The 20,675-nt window shown below is 41.0% G+C and overlaps 1 protein-coding gene across 3 annotated transcripts in view; it reads right to left on the bottom strand.

The window, feature by feature from the left end:
- dachd (dachshund d) overlaps positions 1-20,675 on the bottom strand; it is a 105,919-nt gene that overhangs the window by 24,453 nt on the left and 60,791 nt on the right. For 2 of the 3 annotated variants that reach the window (XM_088382948.1, XM_088382945.1), the window contains exon 3: positions 15,930-16,085. In XM_088382948.1, the coding sequence (XP_088239074.1) occupies positions 15,930-16,085 (156 nt within the window). The remainder of the gene's footprint in view (positions 1-15,929; positions 16,086-20,675) is intronic. The other variant, XM_088382947.1, reaches the window with a different exon arrangement.

Raw genomic sequence — 20,675 nt, 5'->3', positions numbered from 1 at the left:
AGCTGATGTGCAAAAAAAAATAAAAAACTCAGACAAAACATCAGTCGCTTAAGGGCAAGGAGATCGGCATGGCGACAACTCTAAAGAGAAGGACACTGGTTGGAAATGAAAGGGCTCTTTTTTCCAAAAGCAAGCATTGATTTCCATAAGAAAGATGCCTCGGTGGAGAGTATTCCCAAACAATATAAAGGATTAAAGCAAGCACCTTGTATCAGCGCTCAGACTGAATCAATTACCGCTCAGCAGGCAAAGCTTAATTCAAACAAATAAACAAAAAAAGGAAGGTCTGATTGCGGAGGTGCTTAATGTAGGACATCATGGAGAGGGTCTTGGCAACCCATCAGCCATTCAAGGCTCCTCAAGGGCCTCTCAGGTAGGATGCATTACACTCAGGGCCAAATGCGTCCTCCCTTTCCAAATACATGGAGAGCTCGCCACCACTTGTCCTTGAGGCGAAATACATCACCTCTGTTCAAGGTATTAGTATCGCTTTCAGCGACTGCCCAGCACCTTTCATGTCTGCCTTGTCCAAAACTGCCCACCCACACCCAAAAAGCCCATTGAAAGGAGGGAAGGGGAAGCTGCTAAGGGCCAACAAGGCCTTGCATGCTTCGGTTTGTTGCTGATTGAGAGGATACAGGTGATAGGTGAGATACGATTTTTTGTTTGTTGATTGATATGTAATAATGTTACGGAACATATGTCTGGTCGTGACAGCTCCTTGAATGGATTGCAGTGATTTTTTCAAATTGCAGGTTGAAAAGGGTTCAACCTTAGAGGTGCCACAGTGTAAGTGGTGATTAAGTGTTTGCTTGCTTCGAGTAAAGTAGTATTTCTTTCCTCAAACAATCATAAAAATTTGAAAATTCGAGAATGTCAGACTAGCCTAGCAGAGGCAGGAATCATCAGAAGCAATTACTTGCATGGGTATAGTAGGAGTAAAGTTCAGTGCTGTCGGCATATTCAATTGTTTTCATTTATTTTCATTTTAGGGGCATGGAAATTTTGAGCTGTCCCACTTTGCAGCTTCCTTTACTTTTGCCTGCGCATGGTCAAGTGACACACACTGCTTCCTGTTGATTACCCAAGACTAACAATCATTTGGACAGCCGGTGGGGGGAAAAAGATGGAATACTCGGCTGAGGAAATTAATATATGATGGTTTTCTCACACATAAATACAAAATAATACATAGTTAGTCAAGGTCTGCCCATTATTTGGTAAAATGCATCATTTCTTTTCTGTAATTTCCATTGCGCCAGCAACTGTAGAGAACGGGAAAGTCGCCAATCGACACCCTATAAAAAAAAAATCCAGCAAGATCTTATAGGACCTGATATCCTTAATCACCTCTAGTAGTGGCTAGGGTAAAAATTAAAAAAGTTACATACTGCAGTTTTAACTTCCAACTCATCGCAACATTTTATATCCCTTCGTCAGGTGTATAATGATACACTCTGCTACTAAATTCTTGCAATACACATTGCTATTGCAATTTCCAACATAAAAGTTTAGAAGTGATGAAGAAGCGAATTCCCGCTATGCATAAACAAAGCGTTTGGAGTCATTTACCGGAAGTGAGCCTGAGGGAGCCTCAAAGGTGAACATTGATGTGTCGTCATTAAAACAACAAATCACTTAATACCGACAAACAGCTAAGCTATTATGCTCACGCCTGGCTAAGCAAAGATCGGAATCGGCGGGGACGAACAGAGTGAATTAAAACAGCCCTCAGTGAGAGTGCAATTACTGTAAAGGGCTTGTTATGGCAAATTTCAAATTGCATGTTGTCAAAAAAAATCCAAACAAAAGATAGAACGTTTTAAAATGATTAAATAGAGCTGTTGGCTACGTGGTGGACAGAAATGATAACCCGCCACCATCAATCTTAATCTAAACAGGAAGTCTGCCTTTCGAATATACGAGAACAAGGAAAGCGGAAGCCTTTTACTCTTCTAACTTTGTTGCAGGCAGATTTCCCCTGACAAAAATTAAACTAGATCCTACTTGGCACTTTATTATCTCTTCAATGGAATGATTTATTGTTTGTGGAGCCCAGGAAGCGCAAAGAGAGAAGGGGGAGATTACATTTCCAGGCAAAGCTCTAGTCTGATCGTGTTTTCTGAGGAATAAAAGGGGGAAAAAAAGGTTCCCGACAAACAATAATGTCAGCTGTAATTGATCAGAGGTCGCCGGCTGGGCCCACAGTAACGGCGGACTATTTAAGCGACAATCTGCCCCGACGCTTTTCAGACGCTGGCTAATGAAGCTGTCTGTCTTGGGCTATTTACCTTCTCTTAACTGGACGGCAGGAGATGTACTGTAAGAGACAGCGCCGGAGAGGATCTGTGAAATAGGGCCCGCACACGCCTGAGGAATGTCTAATTGGTTGGCGCCGCTCGAGCTCGGGATCTGGCGCTAATTAAATGCCTTGTTTAAAGCCTATCTGTCTTTGTTTGGAGCGTCTGAACAATGCATCCTAGACAAACATTCCTGGTGGTTATCCTTTGAGTTTGATTTCAATTGGACGAGACAAAGGGCCGACTTGTTTGACCACTAAGCCGTTTGGTTGTTCCGAGTTGAGACGCTTCTTCCGTCTCTCTGATCCTGTCAAACTCAATAGGAACATTCCACTATGCTGGCGGAATGGACTGAGTCACCGCTCTGTACGCAGTTCAATCCCAGTCTGACTTTAATTGAGCGCATCAAAGTTGGATTCTTGCAAAAAATGGTGAGATGCCGGTGAACACCATTTGTCGTTTTTGAAGTTATATCAAGAATTTGATGAAAAATATGTCATTTTTGGAAAATTATGGTCTCTCTAATTAGTGTGGGCATGTTAATTGAAGACTCTAAACAATCCATACGACTGGATGGTTCTTTGTCTGTTTGCTCTGCCTTGCCACTGGCTGGCTAACAGTCCAGGAAAGCAGGGGCCGGGATCAAATCTCGTACCTCTTAATTGTGAGGCGGACGTGCTAACCAAATTGATTACAAAATGTATAATTTTTAGGCGTAGATTTCATTTATGTACTAATATATAATAAATTTTGTAGTAATAACATTTTTTGAATACAAGTTACTGATATATTTGACTCCAAATGAAAGAACATAATTGTAGACATTGTGACAACATTCTATATCTTCACAAATGAAATTGCAGGGGGAAAAAAATAAATCACACAACTGCTTTAAAATAACTGCAAAAATCTAACACGTCAGTTAGCTTCTATAAACTATTTTCTGAAAAATAGTTGACTTGAAACCATATTTCTTGATATATTAGCACTGCACAAAAAATAGCTGTCCGACTTATTTATTTTATATAGTGCTATATGATTCTCTGCAAAGTTGAGACATCACACAGAGTCACAAGTTTAGAGCTGATGGCAGGCGAATTTCCCAGAAGCCCGTTCACGCTCTCTCCTGAAGGGCGTAAACAAGGCAGTCCTCATTTAAGTGAACTTGTAAAATGTCCCCATGTTGTATTCTGGCAACAAAGGTGAGCTATGAACAGCCCTTGTTGTGGTCATAGCAAAGCATTTGCACGGCCCTAAGAGGAAATGAATACTGGGACATTTGGCGGTCTCGAGTACTAATCAGCTCTTCATCTTTATTAGAACTGTTCATGGCGCTGAAAAAAATTACCGGAGCCATCGTTTTTGGAAGCCTGGCGGACACGACATCAAACGGTGAAAACCTCCATAAAGGTGTTGTGTTGTCTGGAGTTGTGCTACCACTTAGAACGCTTACATTACGCACAGACGCACACACGCAGATGGCGGGTCGAGTCCAGGCAGGCGAGTCCTGGTTCTCATTATAGCGAGAGGAAGGTATCTTGGCTTTGATGTAGCCACCCACAGCCCCACAGTGTCATTGAACGCAGCTCGGAAGAAAAGCTTTTGTGTTGACGCACTTAATGTTGATCATAAAGCAAACATGTTGCCTTTGTTAAATACGTCCTACATGAGCACACACACACGAGGGAACGGATGCCGCCAAGACGACATAAACATAAAGATAATAAGGCGCTATAGGTGCACGCAAAGACGACCCGACACCAAACACATGCAAACAATATAGTTAAATTCCACAAGCCAGATGGAGACAAACCAAGCCGAGGTGTGTCAACAAGCTGAAAAATATACATTTTACATTAGGATTAAAAACTAGCAATTTGAACAGCACGGTGGTCCACTGGTAAAATATAGTCCTGAAAAATACGTCAAGTATTACCTTAAAATTTAAATGTATGTTGATGATAAAGAACACGAAAAAATATATTTTTTAAAGCTACAAAAATGAATTGCAGTGGCTGGCTTTCTGCTTGAAAACAGTTGAGTTACACGAAAGTATTGCAGCAAAGTTTAGACTGTATACTAGAGCAGCGTTCTGAGCTAGAGCAAAGCGGTAGACTAACTTTTATATAAAATGATGAATCTATGACTTTTAATGTGCATGGTATCAACTTCAGCTACTCGAACTAAAGTACAGTACATATTGGGAACCCAAAATTGTGTTTGGGAAAGGATGGTTGATCCTTCCCCCCTCCCCAAAATACAAAAAAAGATTCAATATGTTTTAGTTCTACATTTTAAAAGGAAATTAATTGAATGCACCATTTGGCTGCACACCACAGAGGCACTGTGGACACCTTCAACTAGTTTGCTGTCTAAAGAAAACCAAAATGACTTCAGTGATGATAAGCTGAGTTACAGCCTCGGCAAATCTGTGCTATGTGATATTCTGCGCAATATGACATTGAAACCTGGTTCAGAACAGAGCTATTCGCCCATCCCATCAAAAATAATATTTAAAAAGCAGTTAATTGGTCATTAGTTGATCAAACAGTTAATTGATCAGTCAGAGGTCCATCCCGAGTTCAACCAATTAAACTTCAAGCATTTTCAAGCACAGGGATGTTAGCAAGGCGCGATAAGAAAGAAAATATCTCAGATTTGATGAGCTATAGAATAATTGCTTTCCTCTGAGAGGCAGCGGAGTGTAACATGTGGTCGAAATTATCAGCCAGACAGAGGTGTTTGTCCTTTAAGTGTATCGGGCTAACTTTTATGGGATCATTTAAAATCCCGGCGCTCTAATGGCATGCATTCTTGAAAGGGGAAATAGAAAGATCCATCATCTATGTGACAGAAGGGAGGGAAAAAAAAGTTCTTCCTATCTTTGAGTAGGAAATGCAAAACACGTTTTGGCCTTCCAGCGCAAGCCACTCGTTCGAGCTGTCTGTCTGGCTCTTTGCTGGAAATGTTAATGAATGTTTATTGACCATAATCTTTTCTTTTTTTTTTTTTGTTGAAAATGTTGACCAGACTGAAGGTGAGCGAATTCAATGCAGGCAATGTGGATTCAATTCCCACTCAAAAAAGTTTTGTTTATTTATTTATTTACTGTTGAGTGTGAAATTATATTTATTATACTGAGTGCACCCTGGCTGTCTTTTTTTTTCCCAATTATGCGGATTATCTCATGTTTCTATTCATTCGCGTTCCGGAAAAAAAGGTATTGTTTCGATGCAAGAAATCTTTGAGGGAAAAGAATGTGCAAGACACATTTTTGTCTGCCTTGAAGCGCTTTTCTTGTCTGGCTCTTAGCTGCAAATGTTAATGAACAGGGCTCCATAATCGGGCCATATGTTCGCATGTGGCAAATCTCATTACAGTAAATGACCTTTACCAGGCAATGCCAACATCCCAGCGTTTGATAACGCAGAGCGTAGGAGACAATGGCGGCTCTGGTTAGCGTCTTCACGCTCCGACAGCAAAACGGGTTCCCGGGAGGAGCAGCTCCTCTAATTTGGGCCCATTTTTTATATTTGCGTCACGTCACTTCTGATAAATTTGCCACATCAGGGGGAAAAAAGAGAGTCTGCGATAAGCGACAATGGCATGAAGAGTGCCGTGGACAAGAGTGCAGAGTGTAAGCAGGGCGTAGATATTAGCAGCTGTTACTGCAGCGGCTGCAATATATTCAAGGCCAATCAATAAAGCTCCAGCAGTGACACCCAAGCAGACAGAGGAATCATTTTCATCTGATACTTAGCAAAGGCTCCCCCCTTTTAAAAAGATTGCTTTCAGTCAATGACAAGCCGTTGTCATTTGACTAAGGCTCCCCAAATGAAATAAATCGACGAGCGTTATCAATCACGGCCCACTCCGCTGTCATATCGGACGGGCAGGAAAATGGACGCCGAGGGTTGAATGGCGGTTAGGGTTTCATGTGGTCATCTGGTGGATAGCAAGTTTTTAATTACATAAATTAGTATTGCGAAGACACGGTTTATGAGTGAATGATGTTGTGTAAGCTTTACTAAGCCAACACAACCTAAACAGACTGCCAGGAGTTAGGTTTCATGGCATCTGACAATTGAAAGTGTATACCTCAACATTTTTTGTTGTTTTATTCCTGAACGGGATTTGGGTTCATATTTGGGGGAAAAAAATGGGTTGGATTAAAATGGCAAAATCACTCCCTGCATTAAAGCACTTCCTGAAGCTGGATGGGATTATCTCTTTTTTATGACAGACAATACATTTGCTAGGCATCGTAGTAAAGTTACTCATTATGGCCAGTTATAATCCAAAATTTACAACATTTTAAAACGTGTGGTAAATCAAAACTCAAGAAAATACATTGACCATTAAATGTTACGATAAAACTAACAGGCATGTTTTCTAGGATATTTTTAGAATATTTTTTTTTAGTGGCACTTTTGACACTTCAGTAAATGTAAACAGTAATGTTGTCTATGTGTCACTTTAAAATAGCGTACATATAATAGTCAGTTAAAATAGGCATTTAATTGTAACTGGGGACCTGCTGTGTAAATGCAGCCTAATTGTCTCCTGCAGTTGGTATATACAAATAATGAATTTAAAAAAAACTGACCAGTGGAGTTGTCACCCATCATCAACATTAAAGCTCATTCTTCATTAATTGGATAGATTAAATTGGAGCGCCAGGACGTGGGGGCGATGCGTCTACGCTTCTGTCCAACCCCTCCCTGCCCCTCCTCACTCTTCTTCTCTGTCAGCTCGAATTTAGCGGCGCAAGGGGCTGACCTTTGCAAAGTGAAGAGATCAACACAATCTGAAAAGACAATGTCACTTGGTGTAAATGTGATACGCGCAATAAACGACATTCAACCTTTCGGCGGTGATTCGCAGGTTTCCAGGCTGTAATGCAGAGTGTGATTACGTGGCGATGCAAAGCAGTTTATGCGGTAAAAATGGTGACACTTTCACGCTGGGACATCATTGACGCAGATAATGCTTAGTTGGGAACATTAGCATGTCGGCGCAATATTACGCAAGTGTAATGACGATACGACAATTACAACGATAAAACAACCTCTTTCTGGGGTGATTGCTGTGAAGAGGAAAAAAAAACATAATTGGTCAGCAAGATTGAAAGTGATTCTGCCTAATAACAATATGGAAGAGCTCATCCTGCATTCCCATGTGATGAGAATCTTACAATCTTGCATGTATTTGACATATTTAGCAATGTAAGGTTTTCTGTCATTCCTACAAAATGTTAGTGATACAGAAATGCTCAACTTTTTTTAGCTCACTATGGAACTACAAATTCGACGTACTCTGTGAGCTTCAAATTTATATTACATGTTGCCGTAACATTGAAATATGCTTTCTAACTTTATTAGATCAACTTGGTCAACAATAACAAAAACGTCAATTTAATTGACCCTATCAATTTCAGTGAGCTCTCAACATTTGACTATTTTGAACGGGAATTTTAAATCTGGATTCTCCTTTTGGTATGGATACAGCATAACCATTCAAAGGTGAAGACTGACATTTGAAATCTAATATATTTTATGTGCCCCTATTAGTTTAGACGGCATGGTGATGAATATTGTGCTTGTGGATTACAAATTAAGCAGAAAAATCTACCCGTCTTCATCCATCTCAGAGAACGGCCATTTTGCCTCTTGCGGTCAACTGAAAATGGAATCGTTTCTACACATCATTAAAAAAATGTGTTAATGGGGTCCTCGATTAATGATGGTAGTGTATCACTAACCTATCACAGCAGCGAAGACATAATTACAATAAATATTTTCATAAAATATCATCAAACAATCAAATGAAAAACACGGTGGTAACTGAGCATGCCTCATTTTGTCGTGTGATAACTTTTTCTTAATTTTCTGCATAAACTAGTTAATTGAAAAACCTTAATGCAGACCTCTATGTATAGAACACATAATTGAGGACTGCTCCGAATGTGCTTTGCATAATGCATATTAACGTCATGATTGGAACAGACTTCAGATGCATTTCAAAGATCCCAGCTTTTATCTGTGTGGATTGCAGGGTATAATATTAAAAAATTGGTCTAATGTGAATCCATTCCTTAAACAAACATTCCCATACTCATCTTTTTTTGCAACTCCGCCTCCAACTCAGTTCAATATGCATCATGACGAAAAATAACGTTCAATCAATCCCACGTGTTAATGTAATTTCTGCAGTTGCGTCGCAGCGTTTGTGTGTTTTTTTTTTTTTTTTTTTTGGACGGGCAACTCCCCATTTCTCTGTCATGCATATTCAACGACGATGGATGCTGGAGGAATTGGAACGAGGACATTAAACTTCATTAAGGAGGAGAAATGATTATCAGATTTATCTGTTGAGATGTCTATTAAAACGTGTGACTTATCTGTCACCTGGCTCCCACGAGGCTCACCAGCCTAATGGAGAGATGGCGAGGGCCTCAATCCGAAAGAGAGAGACAGACAGAGAGAGAGAGAAAAGAGAGCAAGCTCTTTGCTCATCTTGTCTTCACTTGACAACACCTTGCCACCCTTCTGTTCCTGAACCTTTTAAACGGCTTCTCCCAGCACCGCAACACAAAACAGTGCTGTAATGCATAAATCAGACAATAATGTGCCCCCCCCACACACACAACCACTCTGCGAAGGAGCTCTTGTTCATGAATCGAATTCCATTCAGCCCATGGCTAAAATCTCACTCGCTCTCGAGAGCTTCCCTGCGACAAAAGGCTCCCACAAGAGAGCTGCACAAGAAGATGGATGAAGTTGCCCCCAGACACTCATATCAGGTCAGCATGCGCTTTATCCCCTAATGGTTAAGGTTACGATAGAGTAGAGATGGGGGTAGATACCAGATATTAGCCTGAGGGCCATCGTTCTGTCTAGCAGGAACAACAAGAAAGTGCTCGCCACCATCCGCTATCCATGCGGTGGCCCACATTCACAGAGCAGCCACCAGTTTCCCGCAGCAGCAAGCAGGTTGGAGCCGCTTCGGATGTGTCCTTCCACCCGGAGAGCGTTATTATTAGAAAGGACATAAACAGACTAATTAAATCGCAGTAGTGGAGCCGAGGCTGACAGCTGGCGCAGAGTGTGACCAAACCGATTGCTGTCAAGAGTGCGGGCGCGGCATCGCTGCATGTGGCCTCGTCTGTGGACAGCTACCATGCCACTACTCATACATGAATGTATCGTCTCAAATTTAGTGTTTATTATTATGGTTTTTTTTAATTTTTTTTTTATTAGATTTACTTTTTTACATTTTTTTTATTTGATTTTTTATTGGATTAAAAACACTTTTCCTTGCCATAACTCATTGCATTGCTGTATATACATATACATATATATTTTATATTTATTATATATATATTTTTGCGCACCTGTCTTCGAAAATAGATTATTTTTTTAAGTAGCAAGGCTAACAATATCATTAAAATGTAGCAATATTTTAGTTTGAGATAAAAAATGAGAGGCAATACTTAAAATGCTTGATTTCATTGTAGAATTGGTCTAAAAACAAGATAGTTGTCTTCCTTCTTATTTTCCCAGGAGGTAATGATGAATCACTTCACTGTCTGAGTCTATGAGAGAGTCTCCAGTATGAGTCTCCCAGTGCTCCGTCTGATCCACACTTTTCTTCACGCACTGGAGCCATGATAATTGTTTGATAGAGGTCTTGATGGTTTAGTTTTGTCATTTCTACCTCTTGCTCTCCTCACAGGTTGTGATGCTGTGTAACACTTTTAAATGCTTTGCGTGGCTAACAAGAAGCATTTGCAAACATATTCAGTTTTAACTTAATTCCTTTCGTGCAATTAGTTGATCAAATATTTGAGTTGCTTTTTTTTTCAAATTGTAGTTCATCTTTAAATCATATTCAATTTGTATTACTGTAAAAAAAATCTGTGATCTTTACACGTGATACTAAAGGGAGCTTGAGGTACACATAAAACAATTTGAGAATCCCTCACAATGCATTTGTCATAATAATAATACGCTAATGATTAATTTAGTCACTTAATTAAGACGAGCGGGAATCAAACAGACCTAGAATATTAGTCCTTTATTGATGACTGAGAATATGAATCCAGATTGTCAGCACTTAATCAAAACTTGTTTGTGAGTTTGTTTTCTTCTGCAAAACAAAACGGCAGACATTTTGGCAGCCAATGGAAATGCTTCTTAATGCATGACAATTTATTTTTTCATCGGTTGTTTGCCTTCACTTGGAAGAGACTATGTACGCTTGCATTCTGTAGGCCAGTAATATCGAAACAGTGTGCCTATCAGGTACCTTGCATGAAAAAATCTAATTTCACTAAATTGATCTGAGAATTATAACAAATAATTTTTTCATCTAACATTTTGTAACAGGCAGAATCATTGAATGATCCCACTAGATGACATACGCTACATAATTTTCCCTTGTATCCACGTTTTGTGTCTGATGTGCCATCAGATCTTTTTGTCATGTAAAATGAGTGTTGCTCCAACGTTGGCCATTATAAAGAGGGCTGAGAAGGTTTTCATCAGATAATGTCATTTACACATATGTGCATTCATAAACACTGCTATCCTAGCATCTCATTTAGCATTTGGACGTAAATTGACTGGCTGATGTGATCCAAAGTGCTATCCAGCAGAGCGGTAAACATTCAGGTAATTAGCGCTCTCTCTCTACGCTCGCTCTGGGCGGCTCTTTGGCGTCACCAAGCACGGACCCCATATCGGGAGGGGGGCCCCGTTATGCATTGATCTTGCAAATTTAAGGCTAACTGCCCCAGATTGCCTCGTCTTGATGTACCTTCTGGATGAGCGGTGCTCGCTGGACTACGTGCTGTTTGTGGGCCGAACGCAATGACTCAGGCCTCGCTGTTAAATAATTAATGATTCCCCTTAAAGCACCGTTCTATCTGTGACCGCAGACATGATGATGATGAGAAAATATGGTTTTAACAAGTCAATAATGGCAACGACAACAAGAATAACCTAATCAATGCGCCTGCAGTGTTTGGAAACTTGAATTATAAACGCCGATAATTGATCCCTTACATTTCTCTTTCACGTGATGCCATTTGTTATCGACCGGCCAAGGATAATGGGAACTTTCTAGTTTAGATTTAGCATGACTTCTGCCCTCCCCACCAGCCTTCCATTCCTTTATGCTCTGTCTTCATCCTTTCAATTTGAAATTTGCAAGCTGTAGCGTCAGCTTAACCAAAAAGGATTAAGTCCCAAACCCAACAGAGAACACAGATAATGCTCAGTAATTGGTAAAAAATGAAGATGAATGGGACAGCTAGATAAGGACCAATTAGCTGCTGGGAGTGTACAGCTGTGGTCTCCTCACAGAACGCTCTCAGGGGCCAGAGCCCCCCTTTTCTCATGCACACACACACCCAGACAAATGCGCTAACATGCAAGCATGAGGGTGGGGCTGCCAGAAATTAGCCTGATGACCCTGGAACGGAGAGAATGATGCTTCTTCCTTGTCTTGCCATTTTCCCCTTAAACTGACACACAGGCAACATTCCAGGTACGTGGACAATGCCAACTGAGCAGGTGGTGATTCGGGATTTCGAAGTAGGTTACTGTGTCTACCCGACAGCGGAACTAAGGTTGAACAAATCTGACAACGGTCGAATTAAGAACGGAATAATCTTACAGGAAGTAATGACAATTTGATTGATTCACTCTTGGGTCAAACTGTGGTTGTCATAAAACCAACATGTGATGTTTCCAAGAATGTTTTAAAAGCAGATTTTCATAAAGAATGAACACAATGTTCATTATTGGCAACTTGTTCGACTATATTGTACCGTGCATTGAGGTCAGCGACGATGTGGACCGTAATAGTGCCACTTCCTGTCCTATGGTGTTATTCTTTCCATCTTTTGGGATCATCCAGTACACACAAAGAGCTGAATCGATTGTCTGATTATTGCAACAATCTTCCTTTTAACTAGGTTCTATGAAAAAAGCAAATGGTCGAGCTTCTATGTCAGCTCTGATGCAGGTATTTTGCTGGGCCGTTGTTTAAAAGAATCAAGGGCTTATAGCATCAGTGAGAGTCTGAAATATGTTTTAATGTGGTCAATCATTTTTCGTAAAATTCCACTGGTGTGGAGGGATATTTGTTTGAGCCTGGCATGCGAAAGAAAATGGTCTTGCGCAGTATGTATGGTCACTGCCTGAGTCTCCACTGCTCAGAAGTAGATTAGGAAGTGGTGCATTTTAGCAGTCTTGTCCCCTCTTGTGTTTCTTTGGTTGGTGGCATCATCTGGCTGATGACAGTCAGAATTCCCATATCTAATTACGAGCGGGATTTCAGCTCCATTAGAGCTGCGTGGTGACGAGTTGGACGAGTAGAGTGGCAAGCACCCAGTGGCCAATGAGAAGGGTGGAAGTGGGGAGCAGAGTTGGGGGGTAAAAGACGGATGGATGGATGTTGATAAAATAATAAAGGAGGAGAGATTGAACATTGTTATCTTTACCTCCCACTTCTATTTCTGAGAAACACTTTATTTTCCTTCCACGCTAGAGAAGAAAGAAAAAAAACAATTCCTTCTCATGGAATTGGCAGGTGTTTGTTAGTGGGCAGCGGACAGTATTTTCTCTCCCAGTAATGAAGGTTGTGGCTGGGGTCAGTGCACAGAGGAGGGCTGGGGAGGGTAGTGGGTGGTGGGGGCTGTTTATCCCCCTCAAGGCCCAGCGCCACACGTGTTTTGCTTGGTCTGTGATCTGTAATTGTGGCATTTCCTGAGAGGCGCAGGAACAATCCAGTGTGCTCGGAGAGGGCTGCTCCTAACAGGCAACCCCCCATTCGTTCCCGTAAAAAAACACTCTTCTCATTTCTTTGTCTCTCATCACATATTCCCAACATTCAAAACTATTTCCCCTCTTGCTCAGGATGTTTGCGTTGTTTGGTTTAAGAGTTGAACCAGCTGTTTTTCCTTTTCTTATAATTAATAACATTGATGCAAGCAGGAAGCTAATTGAGATGAATATTTAATGCAATGAGAAACATTAGGCTGTTGAATTTACATCAACACAAAGACAGCGACCGCCGATCCAACTCTACAAATGGAACAGAGTGTCCTTCACAGACTGGCTCGGCTTTCAGCCGCCTCACACAAACACTCGGAGGAGCCACCTGTAGCGAAGAGGTTCGGGATTTAATAAAGCCATGTAGTCCAATTATATCAATGTCATGGTTGGTCACATATACTTGTATATATATCCTGCCTCAAAGATTTTGTAAGTAGGTAGCGTGAGAGGTAGGCAGGGTAAAGATAGGTAGGTATATATAAGGGGTTCAGGTAGAGTAGGGCACTTAGAGTAGGTATGGTGGAGTTGGTCGGTGGGGTATTGGGGTTTTATACCTTTAGTTACCTTAAATGTACTTTAGGTAGGATAGATGGGTCGGGTTTGTAGGGATGGTAGTAAAGTAGAGTGGGAAGTAAGGAGGTGGGAAGTATATAGTCACGTTGGGGAGGGTAAAAAAAGGGCGGTAGGTGGGGCAAGCACAGCAGAAAGGTCAGAAGGTAGATACTATAGGTTGGAGGGTAAGGACATGATAGGAGGTAGGTAGGTAGGTAGGTAGGTAGGTAGGTAGGTAGGTAGGTAGGTAGGTAGGTAGGTAGGTAGGTAGGTAGGTAGGTAGGTAGGTAGGTAGGTAGGTAGGTAGGTAGGTAGGTAGGTAGGTAGGTAGGTAGGTAGGTAGGTAGGTAGGTAACAGTAGGTTGGTTAGTACAATAGGTTGGCAAAGGTAGATCAGGTATGGAGGAAGGTACAATAGGTAGGTAGGTGTGTAAAAACGTAGCTAGATGGGTAAGGTCAGTAAATAGGTAGGTAATGCAAGGGTATCCATGTGTAGACAGTATGTTACATTGAACAAATTTGGTACTGAGATGCAGTGTGGTATGTTGGTAGGTAGGCTCGAATTGTGCTTCGTATGTAGATTAGCATCGAGTAAAGCTGTGTCGAGAGCAGTGGAAAAGGTGGCATTAGACATTTTCAAATAGTTGCTGAATTGTTATCACACAAGTTGGTATTTAGGTGGATTTAATAATGGTATTAAATATAATCCAAGGGTAGAGACGGATGAAGAAGCGATGCAATAACTCTGCGGCGTATTATCAGGATGACTCCTGCTGGCCACCCCTGTCACAGGCGAGTGCTTGATATAAACACGAGATTGCTGCGACACCCGGTAATCAATATGAGGATGGTTTTCAGTACCAAACATCATTTGTCTCCGAGACCATTTCTTTGACCAAACGAAGCATTAATTCAAATCATAAATCTGAGCTGATTTAAATCCGCACAGAGTGAGTGAGAGCAGGGGCGAGATGAGGAGGAGGTGGGCGCTCGGGGGTTGTAGAGTGGCCCTGTCGAGCTAATGATTTATTTTCTACATTTCTGCGAGTGAGAGATTTGTCCATACTCACTGACAGGTCACCTTCAAACGCCACTGGCAGACTGTTCATCACCATGCAGACGAGCATGGTCTCATCGCGTCGGGTAAATATTAAAGGAAAAAGAATCCAATTGATTGTGGATGGGGCCGAGAGGCGTCACCGCCATATATTTCACTCACAAGCTAATGCCGGACGCACCTGAGAGCCGCTACCGCCCTTCGCCGGCTAGAATTACGATTCTAGTGCAGTGTGGCCGGGCTCAAGGTTACCATTTAAATTGTAAAAAGATAAAAGAGTTTCTTATTAGCTCCATTGCCGTAGCCTTGCTGTTGGTGCTCACATTTATCTTTATTTCCGTGACCTCGCGCGCTCCGATTCTCTTCCGTCTTTCTTTTTTTACACACTCCATTCTCTCAGAGCGATGACCTCACGCTTTATGCATTCCGCATTGTTAAAATCGGCTTTGAGAACACATCCTGTTTTCGTGCGCGGTGTCAAGTGTTACCGGTGAAATGTATTCAGGAGTCGCAGTAAGTGAATCCAAAAGCTTCCATTTAGCAGTCAAAGCTACAGGGAATACATTTGGTTAATAATTTGGAACGGGCTGGTGGATCTGCTCTATTATCGTTCTCTTTAATACACTAAGTGCTTCTGTGTGATATCATGAAAATCCTTCTGCATTTTAGGGCTAATAATTAATTGGAATGGCGCATAGCGAAAGGAGAGAAGAAAAAAAACCAAAGCTCTCACAGCAATTCAATTAGGCCTTGTTAAAAGCCTGATAGCTTTGGGAAATTGTGTTCACAGATTCACTTAGCCTTTAAGAGTGTTGTGTTTTTTTTTCTCACCTTCAACACAACAATCTCATGTGTCAGGTGAGGAAAACAAGACTGATCCTGAAAAAGCTTTTCAGCTAGGTCAAATTAGCTAATGTTAGTATGTCACTTATAATAATAAAAAGGACATTATTTTTAAATTGTATATATTTTCAGTGGGTTTGGGTTTGGAAGAAAATCAGACATAACTTCAGTCTACAAAATAAAGGGCAGTCAAAGTTGTCATTACCTATTTTGAAAACTAAGTAGGACAAAGCTTGCAAATATATTGAAAATTATTGTTTTTGGTCAAGACTATTATGTCAATTGTTGTTCCTGAGAATGACTGTATTTATAACAGTTCAGTATATGCGTCCTCACCGACGCTGGAGCTGAGGTCTCCATTCTCACCGTCGGCCCCGTGATGGTGGTTGGCGTTGGCATGGTAGCCGCCCATGGCCTCCAACTTGATCTTCTTGACCTTCATGGCCTCTGCGATGGCCGCGTTGGCAGCTGCCGCTGCTGCCGCCGTCAGACCTTGAAGAGGGAAAAAGAGGAAGCACATACTGCTTAGCGACAAGTCCGCCAGGGGACGCAAAAAACCTGCTTGAGCAAATGAATGAAAAAAAGTGCACTTGTGAAAGAGTAGAACAATGAATAATTTTATACCCCATAGGGACTAAGCATGTACGTGCTTTTTCATGAGGTGACACACGATATCTTCACAGCAGGCTGTCATGATGATAGCATCATATGATGAAGGCTACACCCACCCCATGGTGCCTCGCCCATTTTTTGTTTATTTTCTTACAATTTAAATTTATGAGTTATAATATGACAATCACAGATCTCCTATAACCAGGTGAGGACTGGTGAATCTGCCTAGTGGGCCAGCAGTCATCTGGGCCTAAATGTGACACTTTTTTCCAATCCCCCTAAGAGAAGAGCCCACAATTTAAAGGCGGTGGACCACTGGTTCGTCTTTATTGCATAAACGGTAAAGAATATAATCAGAATATAGCACAAAAGCATTCCTGCCCCTTTCTTGTAGTCGTCAGAGTGCAAATCTCTTGGATGTGGAGCGAGCAATGCAATGTGGGAATAAAATGGAGATTGTGGAAGTTGCATGAAATTAAAGATTCTCGTCTTGGATGCTGAAATATGTCCAAAAATGATGCTGCAATATCTGCGACAGTAACAGCATTGCACCAGCAACAGCAGGTGGTCAGAGTGAACTGGAAAGTCAATCTGTCGATAAGCAGGTTGTATCATTCGAATATAAAAAGTGACTATGAAGTGATGGAACTATCATCCGCATATCTTGAGCAATATTGCACACATATATATTGTAGTTGAGAGGATTTGTCACAGATTTAATCAATTTCAGAAAAAAAATCCTTCCAAATATAAAAAATATGGAGTTGGCCCAACATCACCAGCGTTTCCAGTGCCCAAGATAATCTTGGGTGCCTAAATATAGATTTTCCGAGACAACTCTTCCAATTTTTAAACAGAGGGAGAGCATGCCTAGACCTTCAAAAACTGGATTGGATATTATCTTGTATATGCGGGATAATAGACACACATATGGCGAGTGCACTGCAGAGATCATAAACCATCCGGTTTGTCATTGCGGCACTTTCGGGCTTCTGGTTGTATCAAACGTGACTTGAAATCTTTATTCATGAGCCTGTTGTCTCCAGCGGTGGGGACAAATAGTGTCAAAGCTCTTACGGGCCTGCGTGTACAGTACGTGCGTTCTCGGGAGAGTCCCCAGATTCTCTGCTGATGCACGATTGGGAAAAGACAAAAAAATATATATAAAAGGAAAGCGCCCATTAGTGGAATCACTCCGATCCACCATAGAGTATATCACCTGGCCTTTAACTGCAATATTTGATATGCAGCTTTGTCTTTGCATTTATCGCCGATGCGCTGTCACCCTCAGCAGCGGCTTTTAGCACACATGGGAAGGGGTGGGACTCAAACGTATGAGCCCGGCAGAAGATCCTCTCCTTCCCAGCTGATAGGCAGATGGTGAGAGTCATTCTGCGCATATAATTTCGAAGCTTGTTTGCATCTTAAAATACATCGGGACCATATTGACGCACTGTATACATCATGTCACCGATGGCCCTCTCGTTTGCGGGCGGCTGTTCCATATGCAAAAGGAGTCAGATGGAAAAAAGTCACAGGCCCATAAGAAGGTGATACTTGTGCACATAATGAATGTAGCCTCTGCCTGGCCTGAAGGTCAACCTTCATTTGTGTATAATAGCCAAGAGTCAACTGTTTCCCAAATGAGACGTATGCAGAACAGACTGCAGAGTAAATATTGAAATCACCTCCGGGGCTGTTTGTGTGATAAATTCACTGCACAAATCAGGTGCAGAGTACACCTCGCCGTGCCCCCACCCGTAGCTTTGGATGTGGTTTATTGTGCTACAGCCTTTCCGTCCTTAACATTTGTGCGTATTGCCGAGGATCTTTTAATTGCTGTTTGTTTAGTGCTTGTTTGGTTTGCTAAGACGGCAAGCGGCAACAAACATTTCCTCACCCGTGTCCATCAAAGCTTGTGGAAGTCGGGTGAAGCAAGTGAATATGTACGTTTGGGGGAGACCTGAAACTGTGAACAAACTGTTCCTGAGATCTCACTTTCTAGAATGAACTACACCAACGGCGCAAACACAGTTCAAATTTGGATGAATCATCTTGGACAAGTTTGTATTTGCGTGAGGCCTGGAAATTGTCCAAAAAATAATAAAAAATACAAATGTCAAATAGTTCATAGGTCAGATGATTTAATTACTACATGAATTAGAGTTTTTAGCGAAGAAAACTTGTTTGGAACTCATGACCTAAATTTGGTAGCAATCTGACAAATCAAACAAATTTGTTTTTGTTTGAGGTCTGCAATGGCTAATGTCATCTAAATATAAAACAGCTTTCTATTATATTTGGGCACATATTGCTATGTTTTGTGCTTCCTGCCATGATACAATTATGAAACTAGTTGTGGATTAATTTGATAATCAATCAGTTTTCAATTCATTTATTTCTTTTGACACCTCGAGATTATACTATTCAGAAATGCATTGTACTTTTGGTGAAATTGCAACATCAGAAAATGCATTAATCTATAAAAACAAATCTGAAACTACAAAGAAGTCCTTGTAAAAGAAACTATGGATCAGATGTTTTTGATTGGCGGGCAAACAACCACTCTGACTTTGGCTAAACGATTTGCTGCATAATTCTCTAGTCTTTCTTCTAGTAATTGTTTCATTCCAACAGATCAATTGTCAAATCTTCAGAACCCGTGGCCTGATGCGGCAGACGTAATGAGGAAGACAGGGAAGTCCATTAAGCCGCAGGAAGTCAACGTCAACATTCCACTCGGTTACTAATCTGCATTCATTACCATGCAAACAAAACAATCCCGCCTCGTATAGTCTCCCAAAGTCACCTTTAGATTCAGACACTGGTATAGACACAGGTACGAATCATTGGGAGCGCAAAAGCAAACAAAAAAAAAAGCAGAACCCGTCAAAGAATTAATGGGGACTAGCGTGGCGGTGTCACACGGGGAGCACCAAACAGCAAATAACAGAGACAAGGTCTGACGGTAGCCCTTGGAGCAGCTGTCATATTAAATAATAATGAAGGATCTATTAATATGCAAAGGAAGCAGCAGCCGACTGGCTTAACGCTGTCATGCCTCCGCATATTGTCAGGATCTTCATCATTAATTAACATGCTAGCTGCCCCATACCTGCGCCAATGTCAGAACATTCTTACGACAAACACCCCGATGCCTGTGCCCTCCGCAACTAACTCGCATAATTGAATTAAAATCAGATTATCTTTGCACGACTGCATAAAAGACAGATTCGTCTTTTTTAACAGAATTAAAGTTTGGGCTTTGTTAAAGAGCGCACCACGGGCACAAATTAAACACCAGGTTACGCCTCATGACACCGACCCCGGGTACGCTCTTTGGTGTACTGCGCCGATATGAACTGAGCTGCATCGCATCATGTTACATTTGGTATCGGTTACAGTGCTTGCTAAACTTATGACAAGATGGCAAAGGAGAGGAGTAGCTGTGAGGCTGTGCAACAAGCAACACAAAGATACAAAGTAAAAGCAGGCCCGTAGGTAGCCGATGAGATTGGTGTCACAAGAGGTTCTGTTTTTTTAGATTCTATTTCTTTTGTCTGGTTATGTCTTCTGTGTATTTGTCTTCTACTCATCATTGTCCTTTGAATCTCGTGTTTTGTCCTTGTGTTTCTCGTTGTGTTTTCAGTTTAATTGTATTTAGTGGTTTTCTTTATCGATTTTTTGTATCTGGTTTTGTTTAAGTGCTTTACTGTGCTCCTGCAGTGCTGTGTGTTTTTTTTTGTTTCTTTGTTACCATGATCTTATTTTGTTAAACTCTGATTTTTGTTTTTTTGTTTTACATTAATTTCTTTTTTATTTGCACACCCACCTTGTTTTCTTGCATTGAGGTCTGCAACCTCAATATATTAAAACCTCGATATATTAAAATACAGGACTTGAGATCATTCACTTGAATGGACCTGACGAGGTGTGCAACATCTTTATCACAAGCTTTGCTATTTCATTCACTACATATGAAATTGCAAATATGGTTACTTTTATACTCATATGATGGATAAGCCACTAAATTATTACTTAAAACACTGCCTATATGGATAATAAAGGTTTTAAGACAAGGCATCTGCAGGTTTAAAGAAGTCTCATTAAATGTTTTAAGGCAACTTCCATCAAATTTAAGACCTCTCCTTCACTAAATTTGACCATAATGACGGAAGGAAATGGAGTTCACATTATATCACAGAAACTGGTAACTACAAATTTGTCAAGAACTTTCCTTGATTTACAAAAGCAAGTTTAGTCACAAAGTTTTCAGGGTTCAAGTGTCTTGTTATTATCATTTTTTTAGTTTTTCCTTAAGATCAGGAGAATAATTGTCAATTTTGCACAAGCCCTTTGAGACTTGTCTGTGATTTAGGGCTATATAAATAAACTTGACTTGACTATCAATGAAGTAGTGTTTCTCTATTTGCAGGTAGGATGTATGCTGTAGGTGGCATTCATTTCTCT

This window comes from Syngnathus floridae, chromosome 8 (genome assembly GCF_059516105.1).
Source record: "Syngnathus floridae isolate MCC-2025c chromosome 8, RoL_Sflo_1.0, whole genome shotgun sequence".
Lineage (NCBI taxonomy): Eukaryota > Metazoa > Chordata > Actinopteri > Syngnathiformes > Syngnathidae > Syngnathus > Syngnathus floridae.
Note: the sequence above shows the minus strand (reverse complement) of the source record. Positions and strands in the feature narration are given on the sequence as shown.